General features: G+C 34.1%; 2 protein-coding genes across 4 annotated transcripts; one reads left to right on the top strand and one right to left on the bottom strand.

Annotated features, from left to right (window-relative positions):
• The first annotated feature begins 1694 nt into the window (after positions 1-1694).
• Positions 1695-3166, top strand: LOC133179454 (neuronal acetylcholine receptor subunit alpha-3-like). Its single transcript, XM_061314209.1, has one exon. It carries the CDS (start codon positions 1740-1742, stop codon positions 3150-3152), a length of 1413 nt encoding a protein of 470 aa, XP_061170193.1. The 5' UTR covers positions 1695-1739; the 3' UTR covers positions 3153-3166.
• A 410-nt stretch (positions 3167-3576) lies between these two features.
• LOC133179108 (uncharacterized) lies at positions 3577-20022 on the bottom strand. 3 transcript variants are annotated; one of them, XM_061313846.1, is made up of 15 exons: positions 19978-20022; positions 19548-19752; positions 19029-19173; positions 18610-18816; positions 18037-18142; positions 17268-17291; positions 16326-16432; positions 15847-15912; positions 14995-15347; positions 14700-14819; positions 14196-14344; positions 12321-12347; positions 9488-9770; positions 4993-5904; positions 3577-4661 (listed from the first exon to the last, which is right to left on the bottom strand). In XM_061313846.1, the coding sequence occupies exons 2-15, from the start codon at positions 19723-19725 to the stop codon at positions 4144-4146; spliced, it is 3195 nt and encodes a 1064-aa protein (XP_061169830.1). In that variant the 5' UTR covers positions 19726-19752; positions 19978-20022; the 3' UTR covers positions 3577-4143. The 3 variants fall into 3 exon arrangements, with proteins under 3 accessions (XP_061169830.1, XP_061169831.1, XP_061169832.1); XM_061313847.1 differs by lacking the exon at positions 17268-17291; XM_061313848.1 differs by lacking the exon at positions 12321-12347.
• Between the last annotated feature and the right edge of the window lie 48 nt (positions 20023-20070).

Raw genomic sequence — 20070 nt, forward strand, 5'->3', positions numbered from 1 at the left:
TTTCTTGCAAAAAAGAAAGACACTTGGGAAATTTTAGTTGATACTTCAATAAAATTAGAAATACTGGACAAATCACACCCAGTAAAGGTTTACAGATGAAAATAAATTTCATAATATGTTAGCTTGGTGCTAAAAGTGTAATATAAACTTTAGATAAATATACCAAGTCAGGTGAATTTTATGAGGAAAAGCAAAATGGTAAAAATTAGCCTATGTGCTGATTTTTACAATTGTTTGTATCATCTGTCCTTGATACATTTACATTTAACTATACCCTATTTGGCCTATTATTTGAACGTGTTTTTTTTTTATTAATAATCATGTGAAGTGTTACTACACTGCATGTTATCGTAACAAGCCAAATATAACCATCTTCTTTGTAAATTAGATGTGTGTATTATTTCTCTCTCTCTCTCTCTCTCTCTCTATATATATATATATAAATTCTTGTGTCTTTTTAATGGAGGGGGGGCACATTCAGGATAACAATGGAAAAGACCTGTATGACCAGGATTTATAAACAATGCAATTCGTCGCACCTCATCATTTGTAATTTTAAGAGTTATCAAAACTGAAAGGTTTACTGCAAAATAGATGAAGATATTCCACAGAATGGTAAAGAAAGTATGAACACGAAATGAATCGAGATACGTTTACGACAAGGCTCCGGGGCCTTAAAATTTGACAAACTCACTTTTTGATCTCAGTCTCACTTTTACGAAAGAAAATTGTGGAAAAGTAGGATTGAGATCAAAAGTGAGCTCACCAAAGTTTTATGGCCCTGGAGTCAGAAGAGCTCATGCGATGCGTCTGTCGTCCGTCTGTCAAATCGTCTGTTTGTCTCAAAATATAATTACTACTGTTTTCAAAAGTAGAGCTCACTATGATCGCGGTTTTTTATTTCGATGAGCGGTGTTGCCTTGGTTACTAAAGATAGAATTTTGTGTGAAATTCCTTCAAAACGCTACTCCTCCTACAGTTTTGGTCCGATTTCAGTAAACTTTCTACACAAGCAAACTGCACCAAGATACATAATTCTGTGTATAGGTTTCTGATTGTGACACCCGGTGTTGTTATCATTGCTGAAAATTAGGGATGTCAAAATATTTATTTTCCTTAGTCAATTATTCGATTTTTTTTTATTCGAATAAAAGTCGATTATTCGGAACATTTCAGATGAGAACGACGAAGGCCATCAAATTTCTGTTGTGAAAGACACATACATTGTTTTAATAACTATCAATGCCATAGTGATACCTGCATATTAGTGCGTACTTATCAAGCTTGTTTGTTTGACTACCAGGTGCTTAGAGGTTAAAGATTATTATTCGTCTTACTTTTCAAGCTTAATTAAGGATGAAAAAAATATTATAGTATAGTGACGTTAACAATCTTTAACAAGCTATTGTTTCTTTAGTTACATGTACCCCGGTAGCTCTCAATAAAATAGCCAAGGAATAATAGTTGAGAGTGTATTATGTAAAAAAGTCCTTGCAAAGTCATCACTTTTTAGAGTCAGGTGCTATTTGGGATTAATTAAATCCGTATTCCTTAAAGGTAAAATAACACCTCTCCGAAAAACGTTTAATGAATTCCAATAAATCGCACTGGTCAATAGACAACATCTATTGTGGCCAAGATAGCAAAATATTTTGTTCGGTGGACACAAACAATTGACTCAGACCTTTAAAATATAAAACAGACACATGTTGACCATTTGAATCGGACAGTCCAAAGAGATGGCAATTACAAAATTAAGGGTGCTTTTGGTAACGAGTTCATTTTTGTTGAATTTTACAGTCGCCAATAGAACAGCAACGGAGCAGCTATATACCGATTTATTGCAGAATTACAACCCGTATATCCGACCTAACACGAACCAGAACCAGCAGACGATTGTGGAGACGACCTTGCATCTACTATCTGTCAATGGCCTGGATGAACTCTCTGGTACCCTGTCGACCGTGGTCTATATAGACATGTCGTGGAAAGACAATCGAATGGTATGGAACAAAACAGACTATAGTAACACTTGGCAGATTTTATTTCCACAAGACTTGGTATGGAAGCCGGACTTAGTCGTCACTAATCCGGTAAGAAAAGTTAGGAAGATTGGATTTGAGGATATCATGATACGCTATAAAGATGACGGTTCAGCCGAGTGGTATACTGGTGATTACTTAGAAACGTCATGTGACATTGACGTCACACACTTTCCGTTCGATCGGCAGGTATGTACGATTGAGATGATTCCTTGGAACTACAGACAGCGCGAGCTGCAAGTACGCATTTCGCGAAATGAAGTGAATCTTGACAACTATACAGAAAACGGGGAATGGATACTCTACAACACAGCCGCCGAGAGATATGGAGATGGTCCCTTCGAATACATCTACTTCAAGCTATACATGGAGCGCCGGTCCTCCTTCTTCATCATCAATCTTTTCATTCCTGTTGTGATGTTGGGTTTTCTTAACTGCATGGTGTTCTTGCTTTCGGCAGATTCCGGGGAGAGAATTGGTTACGCCATCACATGTCTGTTGTCGATCACTGTCTATCTCACCTTAGTTTCCGACACAATTCCGAAAACATCAAAACCACTGTCAGTTTTGTCGTTTGTTTTGATGCTTTTACTTATTCTGTCTACAATAATTTGTTTTTTGACCATCATCGGTCTCAGATTCCATTTTCGAAAAGTAGAAAAACCATTGCCAGGGTGGCTTAGCAAAGTGACAAAAGCTTTAAGATTTAAAAAATGTAAAAAGGGGTGTCGGTCTCTGTTGAAAAAGTCGAACTGTCGAGGACGTAGAATAGGATCGGCAGAAAATCGACAAACCGACCCAAATACAGAATTAAATTCAAGACGGATGTCACAACAGGTGGACCACAAAAAACCTATGGTGTCGTTAGTTGGGAATTCTGTAGAGGGAGGGCCAAAGTCTGGGGTCTACAGACGGTCTTTTCGAGTGGATGATGAATCGGGAGTTATATATGAGGATTACGCAGAAGGGGAACTTCCGAAATATGAACTAGAAACGTGGAAAACCTTCGCCAAACTATTTGACAAAATTTGTCTCGCTGTGTGTCTCGGTACAATATTTGTGTTAGGAGCCATTTACGTCATGATTTCTAGCGGACGACTTGCAGTGTAAAAAATACACCGTTTGAAAACTACATAATTATGTATGCAGCAGCTCTGTTGTCATGGATTTATATTTCATACTGTGAGTCTAGTTTTACAAATATATCCCACTTTCCCGGATTTGTTTTTCACTAAGAACAGGATGGCATGGATTCTTGTTGATGGAATTTATTTACAACATGCATATCACAGCAAATACAGAAGTGAACAAGCAAGAATTAACAGAAATTGCACAACGTATATTGCATGATGTATCTAAATTAAATCCCTTTAAATTTCGTTCAAAACGCGTTTTTTTGTGTTCATCGATTGGTATATATATATATATATATATATATATATATATATATATATATATATATATATATATATATATATATATATATATTATAATAATAATAATAATAATAAATTTCTAAATGATTTTTGTTTATTCTTTGAAAAATGAGTTTTGTTTTTACATGTATCATCACGATCATGAAAGTGCAGCCAAACCACCAATTAATGTTTACTCGAACCACGCGTGAATACCTGATACATGGAAAATTCGTACACAAATAAATGCTCGACGTGCCGCCAACCTGAGAGAGAAATTTTCGGAAATGCTTTCTTGTATATTTTATAATACATTAATTTGTATTTAATGGATATATATATGTATGTATCACAGATAGAAATGGAAAATATTAAAAACAGGTGCTGATAAAAAGGCATATTCATTCAGCTTCGTACATGTATTTAATGCATAACAATGTAATTTGTGTAATTTGTCTTAAATACTGGCTTTTTCATGAATTTGTTACAAAATTCCATATAAATCCCGGATGTAATTTATAAAATTTCCTTTAAGTATATGAATATTTTACCAGGGAAGTCGGTTCTCTTCGAGATGTAAATGGAAAAAATATCACAATTATGCAATCAATGATATCACAGACCTTTTTACGCCGAGGTCAGGATATATCACAGATGTGTAATCACAGTATTTAATATAGACATTTTTACTCCTGTTGGTTAATACGAGCCAGTTCCTCTGCCAGCAGTGATTTAAAGGCATCATTATCACCCCCATTCTCGGTTATCTCCTGTTCGGTCCTCTGGGTAAGATTTCCATCCGTGCCACCCTCCTCTGTTTGTTCCCCTCCCGTCTCGTTCTCTTGTTTGGCATCATCTCCCGCGGTCATCTGCGTTGGCTCCGGTTTCTGCTCCTCGCCTTCCGGTAAGTATGAGTCCCGGGACTCCATCAATTCGGAAGAGTCCTTCCTGCGTTCACTAGATTTTGGTTCATTGTCCTCCTCAATTTTCGAAGTCTCTCCACCTTGTTGCTCGATAAAATTTTTCAGGTCTGTATTGACAATCTTGTCATTTCCTGTGATTGTTGAAGAAGGCGATACGTTACCACCAATAGAGGGATCAACGCCGGCGGATCCAAACTCTGTGTCCGTGTCCCCATCAGCTGTAATTCTGCCGGTCACGGAGCTTTGTACAGATAAATTCTGTTCTCGTGTGTTGATAGTTCCTAAAACGTAGAGAAAGACTGGATCAGAATTATAGACAACAAAAAGAAAATCAAACTTCACAAAATTTAAAATCCTAGACCTTTATATCAATTCTACTTTACGGTAAATAAAGACTTCATATCAACTTTAAAACTGATAGCCCAGTTCTTACGGATGCTATTAAATATATTTTCAAGACTTTGTTCCCTCAATTGTGACCCAAACCTAGTCCATGAGAACATGCTTTGAACAAACGTAATCTACCTACTGTGTATTAGGGGATGCTTGCATATTAATCTTTCTAATTGTGGTCTTGTCAAACAAGTCAGAATGATACCCTAGTAACCCTACCTCCTCCATCTGGAGTGGATTCTTCCTCCTTTTCCTCTAATGGTGGCTCCAACCGTCTCCCTCCTTTACTAATCAGTTGTCTCTTGCCACTTCCGTTAGTAAGTTCCTCATCCACCATGGCCTGTGCAGGAATGTCTATACTTACAAACGTGTCCGTTGTTCGTGTTTTACCCTTCGGTTTCTTTGTTTCCTTCTGTCCTAATGGTGGAACCTCAATGACAAGAGTCCTAACATGAACATCGGGCGATGCTGTGTCCTCATCGTTCTCTTCCAGAAGTGGCGTCATGGTAGTGGATTCGCGGGATTTCGTTTCTCTCCTTCGCGCTGACCTTTGTTCATCGTTTTTGCCATCTTTAGGCTCTGGGGACGGGGGAGGTGGTCCTGGTGATTCCTCTTTGTGTGTCATGTAACTTCTTGTGGAGTCCCTGCTAGTAATATCTGCACGAATTGTACTTCCAGTACCAGCAGACCTGTCCGAGTACGGATCCATTTGTGCCAGCCGCGAATCGTTCACTTTTGCTTCGCTATCGTGGAGAGTCATTTTCGTGTGTGCAGGCGTAACATCGTAATCAGCTTCGTTAACTTGAGGCCATGGTTCTGGTGTGGATATGACAGAATCTCGTTTTTTGGCAGACTTAATCAGGATTTCATCTTGTGACAATTCTTTTTCCATTGTATTAAATGTGGGTTGATTGGTGACGCCCGTTTGTCTCGAGACAGGACCACTAGGTTCCTGGGTCTGTGGTTCTATCTCTTGTGCTGACTCTTGGACATCTTCCGGAAGTTGGGGCGACGATGGTGGCGGAGGAACCTCCGGAACCTCTTCAGCAAAGCGCACACTTCGTCCACCACGTGACACTGGATGCAGTCCCTCACCTTCCTCATGACCCGTTTCCTGAATTGTTCCAAGACCTGTTATACAAAATAATTGTTAGTGTTTTGTTCAAATATTTAGTTACCGTATAAAGTTTTTTAACTCAGCTACTACTGCAGTAGGTGGCATAACTTGGTAATTGAAAAGAGCTTTCGTTCCTGACACGTGAATTTTTTGCATATTTTGGTTGTATAAAATCCTTGCTCCATTTCATTTCCGGAATTTTGCATCGACATTTTTTTATTTTCATTTCCGACATTTATTTTTTACATTTCCGGAATTTTTGGAACTTTCCGACAATTTGAACTAATATAGGTTGAAATAAAATTTTAACAGGAAATACACGTGAATATTACTTTTATTTTAAACCACATTTTCCGAATAAGAACATTACAATACACTGTATCTAGATGCAGCATCAAGTCGAGTTAAAAGTAAAGGAGATGAGCGAAAGTTTACAACACTTATATGTGCTCCATGGTAAAATCTTCATTAGTTTCTTTAAAAGGTAAGCAAAACATATTATTTGGATATCAATGGTTTATTCTGAAAGTACGGTATGATAAATGTCGGAGATGGGAGATGAAAACTTTAAAATGTCGAAAATGAAAACTACAAAATGTCGGAAATGAAAAGTTCAACATTTTTAAATATTCCGGAAATGAAATGCAGCCAAAATCCTTCGTTAAAATTTTCTTCAAAATATTCAGTGGTGTTTAACCCCCTAACCCCCCCCCCTTTAAAAACTGTACGGATCACGTTTATATTTGAAACGTTATTGACAGTGTAAAAGATTTATTCAACTGTCCATTTACATGCTATGGACAATTATTAAAGTTGATTAATCACACAAATTAACGAAATTATTTACACGTTAACATTTCTTCAAAATACTCATTGGTGTTAACCCCCTCCACCCACGGATCACGTCTATGCGCGTATTTTAACAGTACAATGTATTTGCCTGTCCACTTATACATAACAAAGAAGTATTTAAGTTGCCTTACCATACAAATTAACAGAATGAATCAATTACATATCAATTAAAAACATGCCTTCCTAATTATGTATCAAAAAGTTTTTTACATGGGTTGTCACAGTTTTTAAGTGGGGGAAGAAGGGGGGTTGCATCTGTCTTTTTAAAAAAAAATTGCCTGTAGGTGCATGATATTTTAAAGAAAATCATTTAAAATGCAGGAGTTGAAAAGAGATATCTTAATAATTCATCGCGCAATAAAATTACAGCTTGATCATTATTTCAAAAGTCAGGGTCACGTTCTAAAAACAGTAATCCCCTTCTCTGTCAAAACCAGGCACCTACATAGCATCGTTTTTGAAAGTGGGGAGGGGGTTGTTTCAGCCAGATAATAATTTACAAGCCAAGAAAAGGATTCCTGAAAAAAGATACCCATCCCCCCAAAAATACAAAAAACTCACCAAACTAACCCCCACCCATTTGCGTGTTGAGAGGGTGTTCCTATTCTCTCTGTCAAAAATATTTTTAGACTATGATAACATGGGAAGTTTGACCATACTGAAACAAACAGTGGTGGTGGTGTCATAGGGAGGGGGAGGGGGGATAAATTCACAGCAAGTCTTTCTTGAAAAAAAGTAGGGGAGAAGGAGACCAGACCCCTAATTTATTGTGCCTGCAAATCAAAGTAACCCAAATTCATTCAGCAGGTTTCAGATCATTAAAATACTCCAATGAATTCTACCAGTGTGTCATGCATTTCTGCAAAAAATCCTGAAATTGAGATGACACACCTTTGTAACAGACAGATAGTTCAGCTGTGCAGTCTTCAAATCTAATGTGACCTTCTAATATATTCCTAAGTTTTATATCTATCTAAATGGTCCATTTTTTCATTATCCCCAATGACTACAATAAACAGTAAAAACTAGCCAGCAACCAGAGAAAGAGAGAGAGAGAGAGAGAGAGAGAGAGAATGTCTAGCTGTCTACTAAACATATCAAACTTACCAGGTAGTTTTCTGTATTTCCCTATGAAGTTAATAATTGTTAGAACATGCTACTAACAAAATTAGTATAAATAAAAAAGAACAGGACAAACTAAAGATGCCTGAGGACTGTAATTAAACATGCATTCTAAACAGTTGTGTATCAAATTCCTTGTACTGAAGTTCTTTTTACTTTCATTTTTTTGCTGCCTAAAACTTTTACAGTACAAGTTAATTCATGGAATTTGTGTCTCCTGCTTAAGGTAAAAAGAAGAGCAAGGAAGACCTGAAAAAATGCAGATGGACAAAGAAAAAAAACATCAACCTTGACCTTTCAGCTTTTGGCCTTAAAGTCAAGAAGGGTCTTTCTTGAATTCAAGAAATTCATGACCTTAAGTTTCATAGCAAGAGCTTGCAGAAAATTAAAGTTATCATCTGAAAAATTGGTATGCAATATATGAATTTCTGACCTTGGTCTTTGACCTCAAAATCAAAAGGGGTCTTTTTTATCATATTGACTAAAGGTATAAAATTTTATTTCAAATCCTCAAAGAGAACTCAAGTTATCATCAGGAAACCTTTTTTTTTAACCAGATCCATTTTTTTTACCTTGACCCTTTGACCTCAAAATCAATTGGGATCTTCTTAGGGTCATTGACAGTAATGATATAAAACTTGATTGAAAAAGCTCAAAGAAATCTAAAGTTATTATCTTCAATTCATTTTGCAATCATTGAATTTCTGACCTTGACCTTTGATCTCAAAACCTCAAGTCACAAAAAGCTATGATATAAAATTTCATTTAAAAGGCTTAAGAGAGGTAAAGTTATCATCTGATTTTTTTTTTTCACAAATATGAATTTCTTACTTTGACCTTTGTCATCTTGACCTCAAAATCAATTATAGGGGCTGTCTTTATGTCACTTGAAGCTATGATATAAATTCTCATTGAAAAAGCTCAAAGAGATCCAAGTTATTATCTGGAAAACATTTCTTGCAATATATATATATGACTTATTGACCTTGACCTTTGGACCCCCTGGGATATAAAATTTCAAAGGCTTTTTGAGATATCATTCAGAAACAAAAAATGTTACACACAGACAGAATGGCAGACAGGCACTTCCAGATGGACCTAAATTCCTTTCAGTGAAAGTGGTGGGCAAAAACTTAGATCAAAGTGCCAGGGATGATCAATTTGGTTCATTTTAAACATAATTTTTTTTTATATCCAATAAGTTCATAATATGTTTCAAAACTGGCACAGGGAATAAACATCTTTTCACCATAAGTGTGAATTCATCATAAGCATGTTTGCTGTAGCAATGTTTGACTGTAATTTGGTTAGAAATGTTGGACAAATAAGACAAAAACCACAAAGTATGAGGATCTTCCATTGAATAAGTGAGACAAAAAGGAGATTCTATAAGAATATTTACTAAACAAACACATATTGATTAATAAAAACAGTGAATACTGAACAACACTGAATACTTGATACTTCAGCCTTTCAAAACACAAGAATTAGACTAAATGGAGACAGAACATTAAATCTACTTCAGGACTGCTGTTAGATCCTGCATGTTATAGGTATCAAATGCATCAGTTGTTTGTTAAATCAGGGTTAAACATAGTCTCCAGATCTACTATTACTACATACCTGTCTGCTCAGGTGTGAGAGCCCTGGGGGAGTTTGTAGGAGCCCTGATCTCTGCCGTAGGGGACTGGGCGTTTTCTCGTGAGACATTCTGGTTTGAAGGAGCTGATTTTGGTTTCCTGTTGGAGCCAGTGGACATGCCTGACTGATCACGATAAAGCTTCATGGGGGACATCTGACCATGAGTAGCAGGGGTAGTGGCTGGGGCCTGGGGCACTCTTGTGGATTGGGCAGGGCTGACAGCGTGGAGAGGGGTACGGGAAGCTGATCTCTCAGATTTGGAAGACTGAAAATATAGAATGTTAAAAATAATGCAAAACTTGTTTAATGGAGGAAGACAATAGATTACAGTCAACAACCTATTACATGAACAATAACAAATTGATAATTTCTCAATTCTTAAATGAAATAGAGATATTTTTCAGACTCATGATTATTACATTTGGATGATCGTTAATGAATCCTTCCATATCATTATAAAATTAAACTGCGTGAGAACCAGAAGTCTCTGATGAGACTGTAGCTCTACTGGTTGTATTTATAAAGGAAGATAAAAGTAGCACTTGGACTTGAAACTTTGCAACAGCAATAAATAGAATAATGATCCTTGGTTTAGTCTCTTTTTGGCAAGATTTATTATTATATCAGACTAAAACTGTAGGAGGAGTAGCCTTTTAAAAAAATTTTACTGAAATTTTGATTTAAGTAACCATGGCAACATCATTCAACAAAGTCAAAAAACAATAACACCAATTATGTATCTCTGTAGTCTACTTGTATGCTACATTATACTGAAATCAGACAAAAAGTGTAGGAGGAGTAGCGTTTTGAAAGTATTTCAAGAAAATTTCTATTTTTAGTAACCATGGCAACACTGTTCATCGAAATCAGAAACTGGTACAGAGAATTATGAATCTTAGTGTAGTTTACTGTATGCTAAGTAATACTAAAATCAGACCAAAACTGTAGGGGTAGCATTTTGAAGGTATTTCAAGGAAATTTCTATTTTTAGTAACCAAGGCAACAATGTTCATCGAAATCAAAAACCGATACACGGAATTTTGTATCTTAGTGTAGTCTACTTGTTTGCCAAGTTATATTGAAATCAGACCAAAACTGTAAGAGGAGTAGCATTTTGAAAGTATTTCAGAAATTTCTATTTTTAGTTACCATGGCAACACCGTTCATTGAAATCAAAAACCAATAAAGAGAATTATGTATCTTATTATAGTCTACTTGTGTGCCAAGTTATACTGAAATCAGATCAAAACTGTAGGAGGAGTAGCATTTTGAATGTTTTTCACAGAAATTTCTATTTTAAGTAACCATGGCAACACCGTTCATCGAAATCAAAAACCAATACACAGAATTATGCATCTTAGTATAGTCTACTTGTGTGCCAAGTTATATTGAAATCAGATCAAAACTGTAGGAGGAGTAGTATTTTGAATGTTTTTCACAGAAATTTCTATTTTTAGTAACCATGGCAACACCGTTCATTGAAATCAAAAACCGATACACAGAATTATGCATCTTAGTATAGTCTACTTGTGTGCCAAGTTATACTGAAATCAGATCAAAACTGTAGGAGGAGTAGCATTTTGAAGGTATTTCACAGAAATTTCTATTTTTAGTAACCATGGCAACACCGTTCATTGAAATCGAAAAACTGATACACAGAATTATGTATCTTAGTATAGTCTACTTGTGTGCCAAGTTATATTGAAATCAGATCAAAACTGTAAGAGGAGTAGCATTTTGAATGTTTTCACAGAAATTTCTATTTTAAGTAACCATGGCAACACCGTTCATCGAAATCAAAAACCGATACACAGAATTATGTATCTTAGTGTATTCTACTTGTGTGCCAAGTTATACTGAAATCAGACCAAAACTGTAGGAGGAGTAGCATTTTGAAAAATTGTTTACAGACAGACAGACAGACAGACGGACGGACGACGGACACATTACTATCGCATAAGCTCTTCTGGTCTCTGACCAGTAGAGCTAAAAACATAACTGTACATCATTTAAAATAAAAAGTTCTAAATCATCCAAACAGAAAATTAATCAATCTTTTTTTGGCATGGAATGACTCATAATTTTGATTTTTTATAATCAATGTTAGTTGATGGAAATGCATGCATGTTAGATTTCATGATGAATATGAATGGGCAGCTAAAAGAAAAAAAAATGTCCATACTGTATTAGATGTATAATCATGCACTGAACTATATCAGCATGGGTATTACCCAACAAATCTGACATGCTCCTAGCTAATACATATACCACAATATATATTAACCCTAAGTTGCTCCCAATCACCATAGTAACTGTTAACGTCCACATGATAAAAACCTGACAGGTGGTGTGTTTATAAAATTTAAGAAGCACAGAGAAAATTTATAAATACTGCAAGTAGTTTAGGGTAACACTAATTTTCACCCTGGAAAAATAATGAACTGTCAACTGAGGTCCAGTTTATGAGAGGTTAATTTTTCAATTTTATGTAGCCTTCAACTACATAAGTCATAACATAATATTCATAGTGATTGACCAAAGGCTGTGATACAGGCATACATTTCATGCATGTGATATATAATTTTTTATTGTATTACTTATTGTCAAAAAATATATGGCAGGCACCAGGCTTGTTCTCAAAGGGTAATATTATATTTTTTTCAAATATCTTTTGACCAATATGAAAGTAAAATAACACATATAAATTTATGCTTTTCTGGGGGCTATTTGCAGACCAACATGTCAGGTTTTTAAAGGTGTTGTATTAAATAACTGGTACCCTTTTCCTGTGTGTGGTGGAGATGTAATACTTTACCTCGAAATCAGTGTACAGGCCATAATACTAAAAATAAAATACTATATATTGTATTCATTGAATCATCTATATATGGTCTTACCGTCACCATATTAAAAACAGAATAGCTCCTGATAGCTCTAGGATACAGCACCAAGGACAAACACACATAAAAATGTACACATGAAAATAGTAGGGATATTTTTCTTAAGAAAATACTAAAAAAATAATTTAAAAAAAATCATTTCTAATCTCTAGTTTATATTAGGGATGGGAAATAAGATAAAATCATTTAAACAACTGAAACTATTCAAATGAATTTCTCTTAAAAGATTTGTAACTTGCATGTCAACAATTATCTTACATGTTGAAATATTTTCTTGCGTGTTGACATAATTTATCTTACATGTAGGGGGCAGAAATATGCCACCATAGAGATGTTATGCATTTGAAATGTTGTTGTATTTGGGGGGGGGGGGTGTTTTATCTATACACAAATAATTTCTTGTACCAATTGTTTTTGGATTAGATGCGAACAAACATATTTCTATACTTAAATCACACATGTTTTGTGATAATATTTTAACTTGAACAAGTATCCATGGGCAAATGAGGTCTGATGTAATAGAACATTAGAAAGTGATAGAAGTACATCATACACCATGATAATGCAGTCTAGCCAAATTAGTTTTCAAATTCTCTAAGAACAAAATATCCCAGCAGCAAACATCTTCCAGCACTATATAATAATGTACAGACATCACCAGAATCTACAGTGTGTGTGTGCTGTCACCAGGGTTCTACTAAGGACATAGTACCACCCCCATAAAAACTTACTGCACTGTGAAAACTCATCCACAGTCTATATTGCAGCCTTTTGCTAACCTGAAACTGTTGTACATCAAAAATAAAATACTAGGATTTACATGTAATTTTAGGACATTTTTCATTATTTGATTTAAAATATGATTGTTTTATTACAAATTAAAATATTACCCGGTACATTTGTATAATTAAAAAAAAAATGTGGAAATATCTTGTGAACAAAAAGTATGGTGACTTTTTTGGTTGTTGATTTTTTTGAAAAAAAAAGTAAAATAATTGTTATTTGTTTATGATGAACATTCTTGAACAGTTTAATAGAGATAATGACATCATTATATGAAGGTGAATAAAAAGAACATTTTTATAAAAACTTGATGTTAAAATGGCAGCTGACAAAAGTGAATCTTTACACAGAACAAGTATATCCTGTCCACACCAACACAAGGCATAACAAGCAGTTATCTGTCTTAGACTCACACAATCCATTCCTTCATCTTATAACCATGCCCAAACCCAATATATTAGGTATTTATTAGGTATTTATTTGTCCAGTTTGTAATTTGATAAAATATAACATGTAATGTCTGTTTTACTTTTTACATATTATGCTTTACATATATCTTTTAAAATTTATTTTTCAAATCTTTTACTTCACATCAGAGCTTTATTCTTTTCCAAATCTTTACCACGTTAAAGTATATTTGAATACATTACATGCATTTACTTAATTCATTTAATATATGAAGGAAAAAATTTCAAACATTTTGCCACAATGCCAATGTTCTACAGACTGGACTTGAGACCAATGAATACTTACAGCTAAAGCATCTATCAGATCTCGAGAATCAGTAGTTTGTCGTGAAATGGTCTAGAGAAGTGCATTCAAAATACATTATCATTCCTAACACTCTTTCTCAAATAACAGAAAAGTCAGGAAAGCCAAAACATGTTTAAAACATATGAGAAAATATGACATGAAAGAAAAATAATAAGGACATTATATTTAATTTTTAAGCAGAAAATGAAACCAAACAAGTTGTAAATATGTGAGATGGATGTGATGCTACGTACTGCCATTTCAGCCCTCTGAGCAGCTGACTGGGGTTGTACTCCCTCCCTTACAGAGTCAGCAGAGGGGATGTTTACATGGACGGTGGTACCATGATCTGAAGCAGTGGTGTCCTCAGTTCTGGTGCTGGTGGGTGGAGTTGGAACAGGACCTAAAAATAAAACAAACAATCAGAAACATTGTCAGAGTTGGTTAAACAAGGTAAAGACTAACTACAGATTAAGATCACAATTCATTTACTAAATAAGCTGAACTTTTCCCGATATCTGATAAATTAATATTAATATATGATTAGCTGTTCAACTACAGAAAAACATGGTTATAGCGAACATGCTTGTAATGAATTGACGCTTACAGCAAAGTGATTTTCATTCCTCATGACTTTATTATATATTGTGAACTTGATGGATATAACAAATTATGATTATAACGAAGCAAAATTGTCCATCCCTGGCTCTTCGTTATAAGCATGTCAGTGTTCATGTGTTAATTCTCAGTATCATTACCTATGGTAAGGTCAATGTTTCTGTAATTTTTCCTGGAGTAGTTGAAAGTCCTGGTTTGTTTAACCCCAGTTGGAAGTTCTGGCAGGCCAAGTGATATTGATGGAATTTTTATCTTTTCATCTACAAAACAATGAAAAATGTATTACGGTATAAAACATATAACAGGGTACAAAAAAATTATACAAATACATGTAAGACATTTCATGACAGATTTTAACATTTCTTTGAAAAATTATTTCATTTACAATGTAGCTTTAATTGACATAGTGTAAATTAAATATCAAGGCCTACTCACCCACAGTTCCACCAATAGGTGGCAGTGGTTTCTTTAGTTTGGGAAACTCTCTAGTTCCACTCATGTACAGATCTCGATATGACCCATAATCACTGTCGTTTAACCTTTGACCTCTCGACAGCCTGGGTTCTGGGAAGACTTCCTGTTCTACTCCGTCTTCATCGAGATAGTAAACAGGTTTGGTTTCCATTAGGTGGGACTCCTTATGTTTCTTCTCTTTACCCTCGTAGATGTTCATTTTCTTCTGTTGCAGCAAGTCTGTGCTGTTGGCGGTCATGTTGGTAGATTCTCGGTCCATGATTGGGACAAACTTACTTATCAATTCATGAAGTTTCTGACTAGATGCAAAATCACTGAAATATGAATCAGATATCATAGCAATGTGCTATGGCCTAGCTGCCTTTCTTCTTTAAAAGTGTTAAAGGCATTATAAGATACATGTATCAAGGTGTCTGTACATAACTTTTTGCTTTATTTATGAATAGTATTAAAAAAACATATATCTGAAGAAATTGAAGTTGTAAGAAAGAAATTCTCTTTGTTAAATTAATGAGTTGAAAAGTAAACAGCAACTTATATTAATTTTCTTTCCCTACAGTTACTTCATGAAAACTTTGATTACTAAACATTAATTACTGCCTGGTAGTTTTAACTTCAGACATACAGAGTGCCAGCTAGCTAGGTTAGGTCATCAGAATAGTTTGTGATTTTCTCCTTTCAATACTCAATTAAAAGTGTAGCAATTTATTTTTTTAGCTTTGGTTCATTTTTTTTTTTTGGTTGATGAATATAAGGAAGTTTTTTGTATGATAGAGAATTCATTACTACTGATGAAATAGCTAGTTCTCTTACCTCTGTCTGGCATGATCCAAAACTCTTACTAGAATATCTTGGGGAAGATCAAGTAATTCCTCAATGCTAAAAAAACACCACAGCAATCACATACAAGCACAAGTAACCCATTCCTTAATGTTATTAAGTAAGTATAACACACAATTAATATGCTTATCAAACCATGATTAAAGAAATTAATTTCTACAATCAAACTAATTTCCCTTCACCGAAAAAAAAAGTCTCATTGAAAAAAAAAATTCAAATCAATTAAATCAAAATAATTACCTATATAACATACCATATACCAATCAGAATCAAATGAAAAATAGCATTATCAAAATTATTCAAAATAAACATTTTGATAATATCTAAAAATTTAAATAATCTTTTTGAAGCCTATATGATTTTTCATATTTTAATAAATTTGGCGATATTTCTAAGTGATATATTTTTTCTTCATTTTTTCTCTAAGTGTGTTAAATAGATAATACACTCACCCGGTCCCCCCATAAAGTTGGGGCCCTGAACGCATCCCTGCTGCTGAGGATCTGGAATATGGTGTTCTATAGCGGGAGGAAGCAGGGGAGGTAATTCTTCTACGCATCTACAAAATTTACGTACAATTAGACTAAAAGTGCAGATGATGAATGGAAGAAGAAAACAAAACCAATTTCACACTTATATGGAAAATAAAAAAGAAAAAAGGCATATACATTTAAATATAATAGCTCCCTTCACTTAATGCTGAATTTTAAGGCTTACTCTTCCCCCCCCCCCCCCCCCAAAATATACCACTAAATGTATGATACACCAATTAAATATTCATTCAGCTGTTTATTCAATATACTATCAATATTCTACTTTATCTATCCCAACACAGGTTTACAAAGATGAGAGTTCCCCATTTGAATTTTTAAAATAATCAGAGAAAATCATTTGTTATGATTTAATCAGAAAAAGAAAAAAAATCACCCCTTTCTAAATATTTAAAAAATAAAGAAGAGGAAGAAGAAAATTGTAGATAGAGGAAAAAAGGGAGGAAGTGGGTATGTGGTTTGTAGGAAAAGGATTAATTAGAAGATCAGTTTTAAAAAAGTATGCAATTACAAGGGTGGAAAAGATGAGAAAAAATTATCAATACAACATACAGTTTTTTATTAATAAAAGTTAAACATGTAAATATAATTTTAGACACAAATTTTATATAAATAAGGTATATATTTTTGTTTTGGAGTATGTGAATTGTAATACAAAATTACAGCACCAAAAAAAAAATAATAATATTGATTACTTTTTATATACATGTATATATTGTACTAACTTTTCAGATAAAAGAGAAAACATTGCATGCATAATTTCAATTTGAAGCATAGGAGAAGAAGACATTTCAAAAGTCATTGTATGTAAATCTATATGATTCTAAATCTACATGTTGGTACCTTTATCACTGGCCCTTCATATGGCTAATGTACCAAAGAAAAATAGGAATTACAACATGCATGTTAACATCTCATTTTCAATTAATTGTAAACCACTATTTCACATGAATATAACTAATAAGTCTGTACACACATAACATTTTATTGAAGTAATTGCATTTGTATGTACAAATTTTTAATATGTCGATCAATGATCTAAATTGTTAGGACAAATTCTAAGTAAGCTTTGACATACAGTCCAAACTCATAGTCTCATAAAATGTATGACTGTCAAAAACTTTGAGGTAAATTATGCTTTAAGATAACAAAATCTGAGACTTAAATTCTTAATCATGTTGGACCAAAGTCAGACTCTGACATCACATGGCCTTGTATTTGGAATATTGGTGTGTAAAATATAAACAAGGATTTATTAGATTTATTTCTTACCAAACAAAAAAAAAAAAAAAATCTAAGTAACTGCTTAATGCCATGCAGTCACAATGTATTGTGGTGTTACAGAACAGTGATTCAAACTTGAATGGTAATTTACAGAAGGAGAAGGTCAAAACAAACAATAGGCATAAAATTTTACTGATATGAAAAATACTATCTGGTTAATTTTAGATACTGTTATGTTTGGTTCATAAAACAAGAAAAGTATCAACTTAAAGTTATATACACAAGTACATTTTGTACAATTATATACTATGAATGTATTGATGATGTCTTATTGAACTGTATTTAATGCTTGTAAATATTATCACAGTACATATAAAGTGCAACCTACCTTTGTGGTGTTCTCATATTCAATACTGCGGGGGATCATGTCTTCTGTAATATCTCTTACCAAAACTTTCTGGGGATTACTCCTAGCCAGCTCTCCAATGGATGCTCTGAAAAAATAAGTAAAAACAGTTTCTGATGAGACTGTAGCTCAACTGGTTTGAACTTAAAACACTTTGTGTATGTATGGAGAAAATAAAAAGCACATGTACAGACTATACATAAATCTGTATATAAGTAAAAGTTGGTCAAAATTCATTTACATCTTAACACGATATCACAGGGGTACAGTTGCTTGTTTTTCTTGATATTTTCTGATGTTAAAAGTATATATATCATATGTAAATAAGGCTAATAAGCGTATATATCATAGGAAAGCACTTTGTGATTTCATAAGCAAGAAAAACAATGTTTATTTCAGTAAAACAGAAGTATGGAACTGTCAAGTTCAATTGTGTGTGTGTGTGTTTTTTTTTTATAATAAGTAGCAAGATTCTATTTTACAAAAATCAGAGGATTATCCAAATATTAGTTAATAATGATGAAAAAAAAATTGTGATTATTTGCTGTTACATACGATTTTTCATGCTTTTGTTTCCTTTTTGGATTGGGGACCCAAACATAAAATTTCTTTGGGAGGAAAGTATCATCCCAGCTACATTTGAGATCCTCAGGTTCAAACACTTCCTGGACCTCCACCAGTTGAATTGGCTTCCCCTGGGGAGCACTCTTTATCTTCTTCTCACTTACTGGAGTATGAATTGGTGGGGAAGGGACTTTTAAACTACAGGAAGAGAATCAGTACCTATGTACTCTGTCATCAGATTATAAGCATTTGATCAATTACTTTTCTATTAATCTGAAAATAAAACATTTAATTTATTTCAGTAACAACGTTACTAGTTTATGGGTCGGTATACATGCATTTGTAAAAATTAAATTTTCTTAAAAAATGTTTGGATTTTGATTAAAGATCACTCTTTGTTGTTGAAATACCTTGATTTACTGGATTTAGGACCAGGTAACTTATTTAAATTAGAGCGCTCATGCTGAGGTTTTCCAGCAAACTTTACAGGAAAGAGATCCCGGGGATCATCTCCATATTCCTCCAACATGTTACATACTTTTAAGGTTGGCAAGTCTGAAACAACAATATTATATGTCTTATTGTAAGACATTTTAAAAAAGGGAGGTGTTTCACCTGTCTCTTTTTATATGCATGAAATTGGCATCATATTGCAATCATCTCATCTTTTTCTTATGACTCTTATAACTGATCAATTCAGACCAGTGTGACATCACCTTAGCCTGAATGAATGTGACATCACCTTTGCCTGAATGAATGTGACATTACCTTAGCATGAATGAATGTATCATCACCTTAGTCTTAAAGTGCATAATTTGCTGCTTATGTATGTAGTAGGCTTATGCAGAAAAGTTGAGACAAGAAAGATTATTCATCTAAAACTTTGTGTTTCAATCTCTGTTACATATTTCCATGATGATGATTTTAACCTGTTTCAATCTCTTCCTTTGGTGGGATTTCAGGTGGGAGGTCTTTGATTCCCTTCAACTTTCTCAGATTAGACTGCCAACATGGAGGATGCTGACAAAGTGGGGCACATGATGCATCCTTCTCGGGAATAGGAGGGCCCCAGTCCGCAAAGGACCAAGGAGATCGTAAGTCCCACATCTTTGGTTGCTCTTCTTATACAGGTACCTGCAACATCAAGATTTCTCGATTTGTCAGGCATGTTTTTATACACTGAAGGAAGTTATGAGTTACGTTATACCTTCTGCTTTCTTCCAGAAATTGTCCTTGATTAGTTTCAGATAAATAGAAAAAATAATGATGATACAAAATATTTAGATATATTTCAAGAAAAATACAAACGACACGGACAATAAATTAGTAAAAGTCTAATTTATTTACGTAGAGGTTTACCTTGGACGCCATATTGAAACTTGTTCTTGGCAACTTGCAGACTCGCACCAAATATTTCAAAAGAAACAACAAAGTTATCGTTATATTTGCTCC

Source organism: Saccostrea echinata, unplaced genomic scaffold, assembly GCF_033153115.1.
Source record: "Saccostrea echinata isolate AGI-Se365-2 ecotype Australia unplaced genomic scaffold, CSIRO_AGI_Sech_v1 ptg000004l, whole genome shotgun sequence".
In the NCBI taxonomy this organism is placed as follows: domain Eukaryota; kingdom Metazoa; phylum Mollusca; class Bivalvia; order Ostreida; family Ostreidae; genus Saccostrea; species Saccostrea echinata.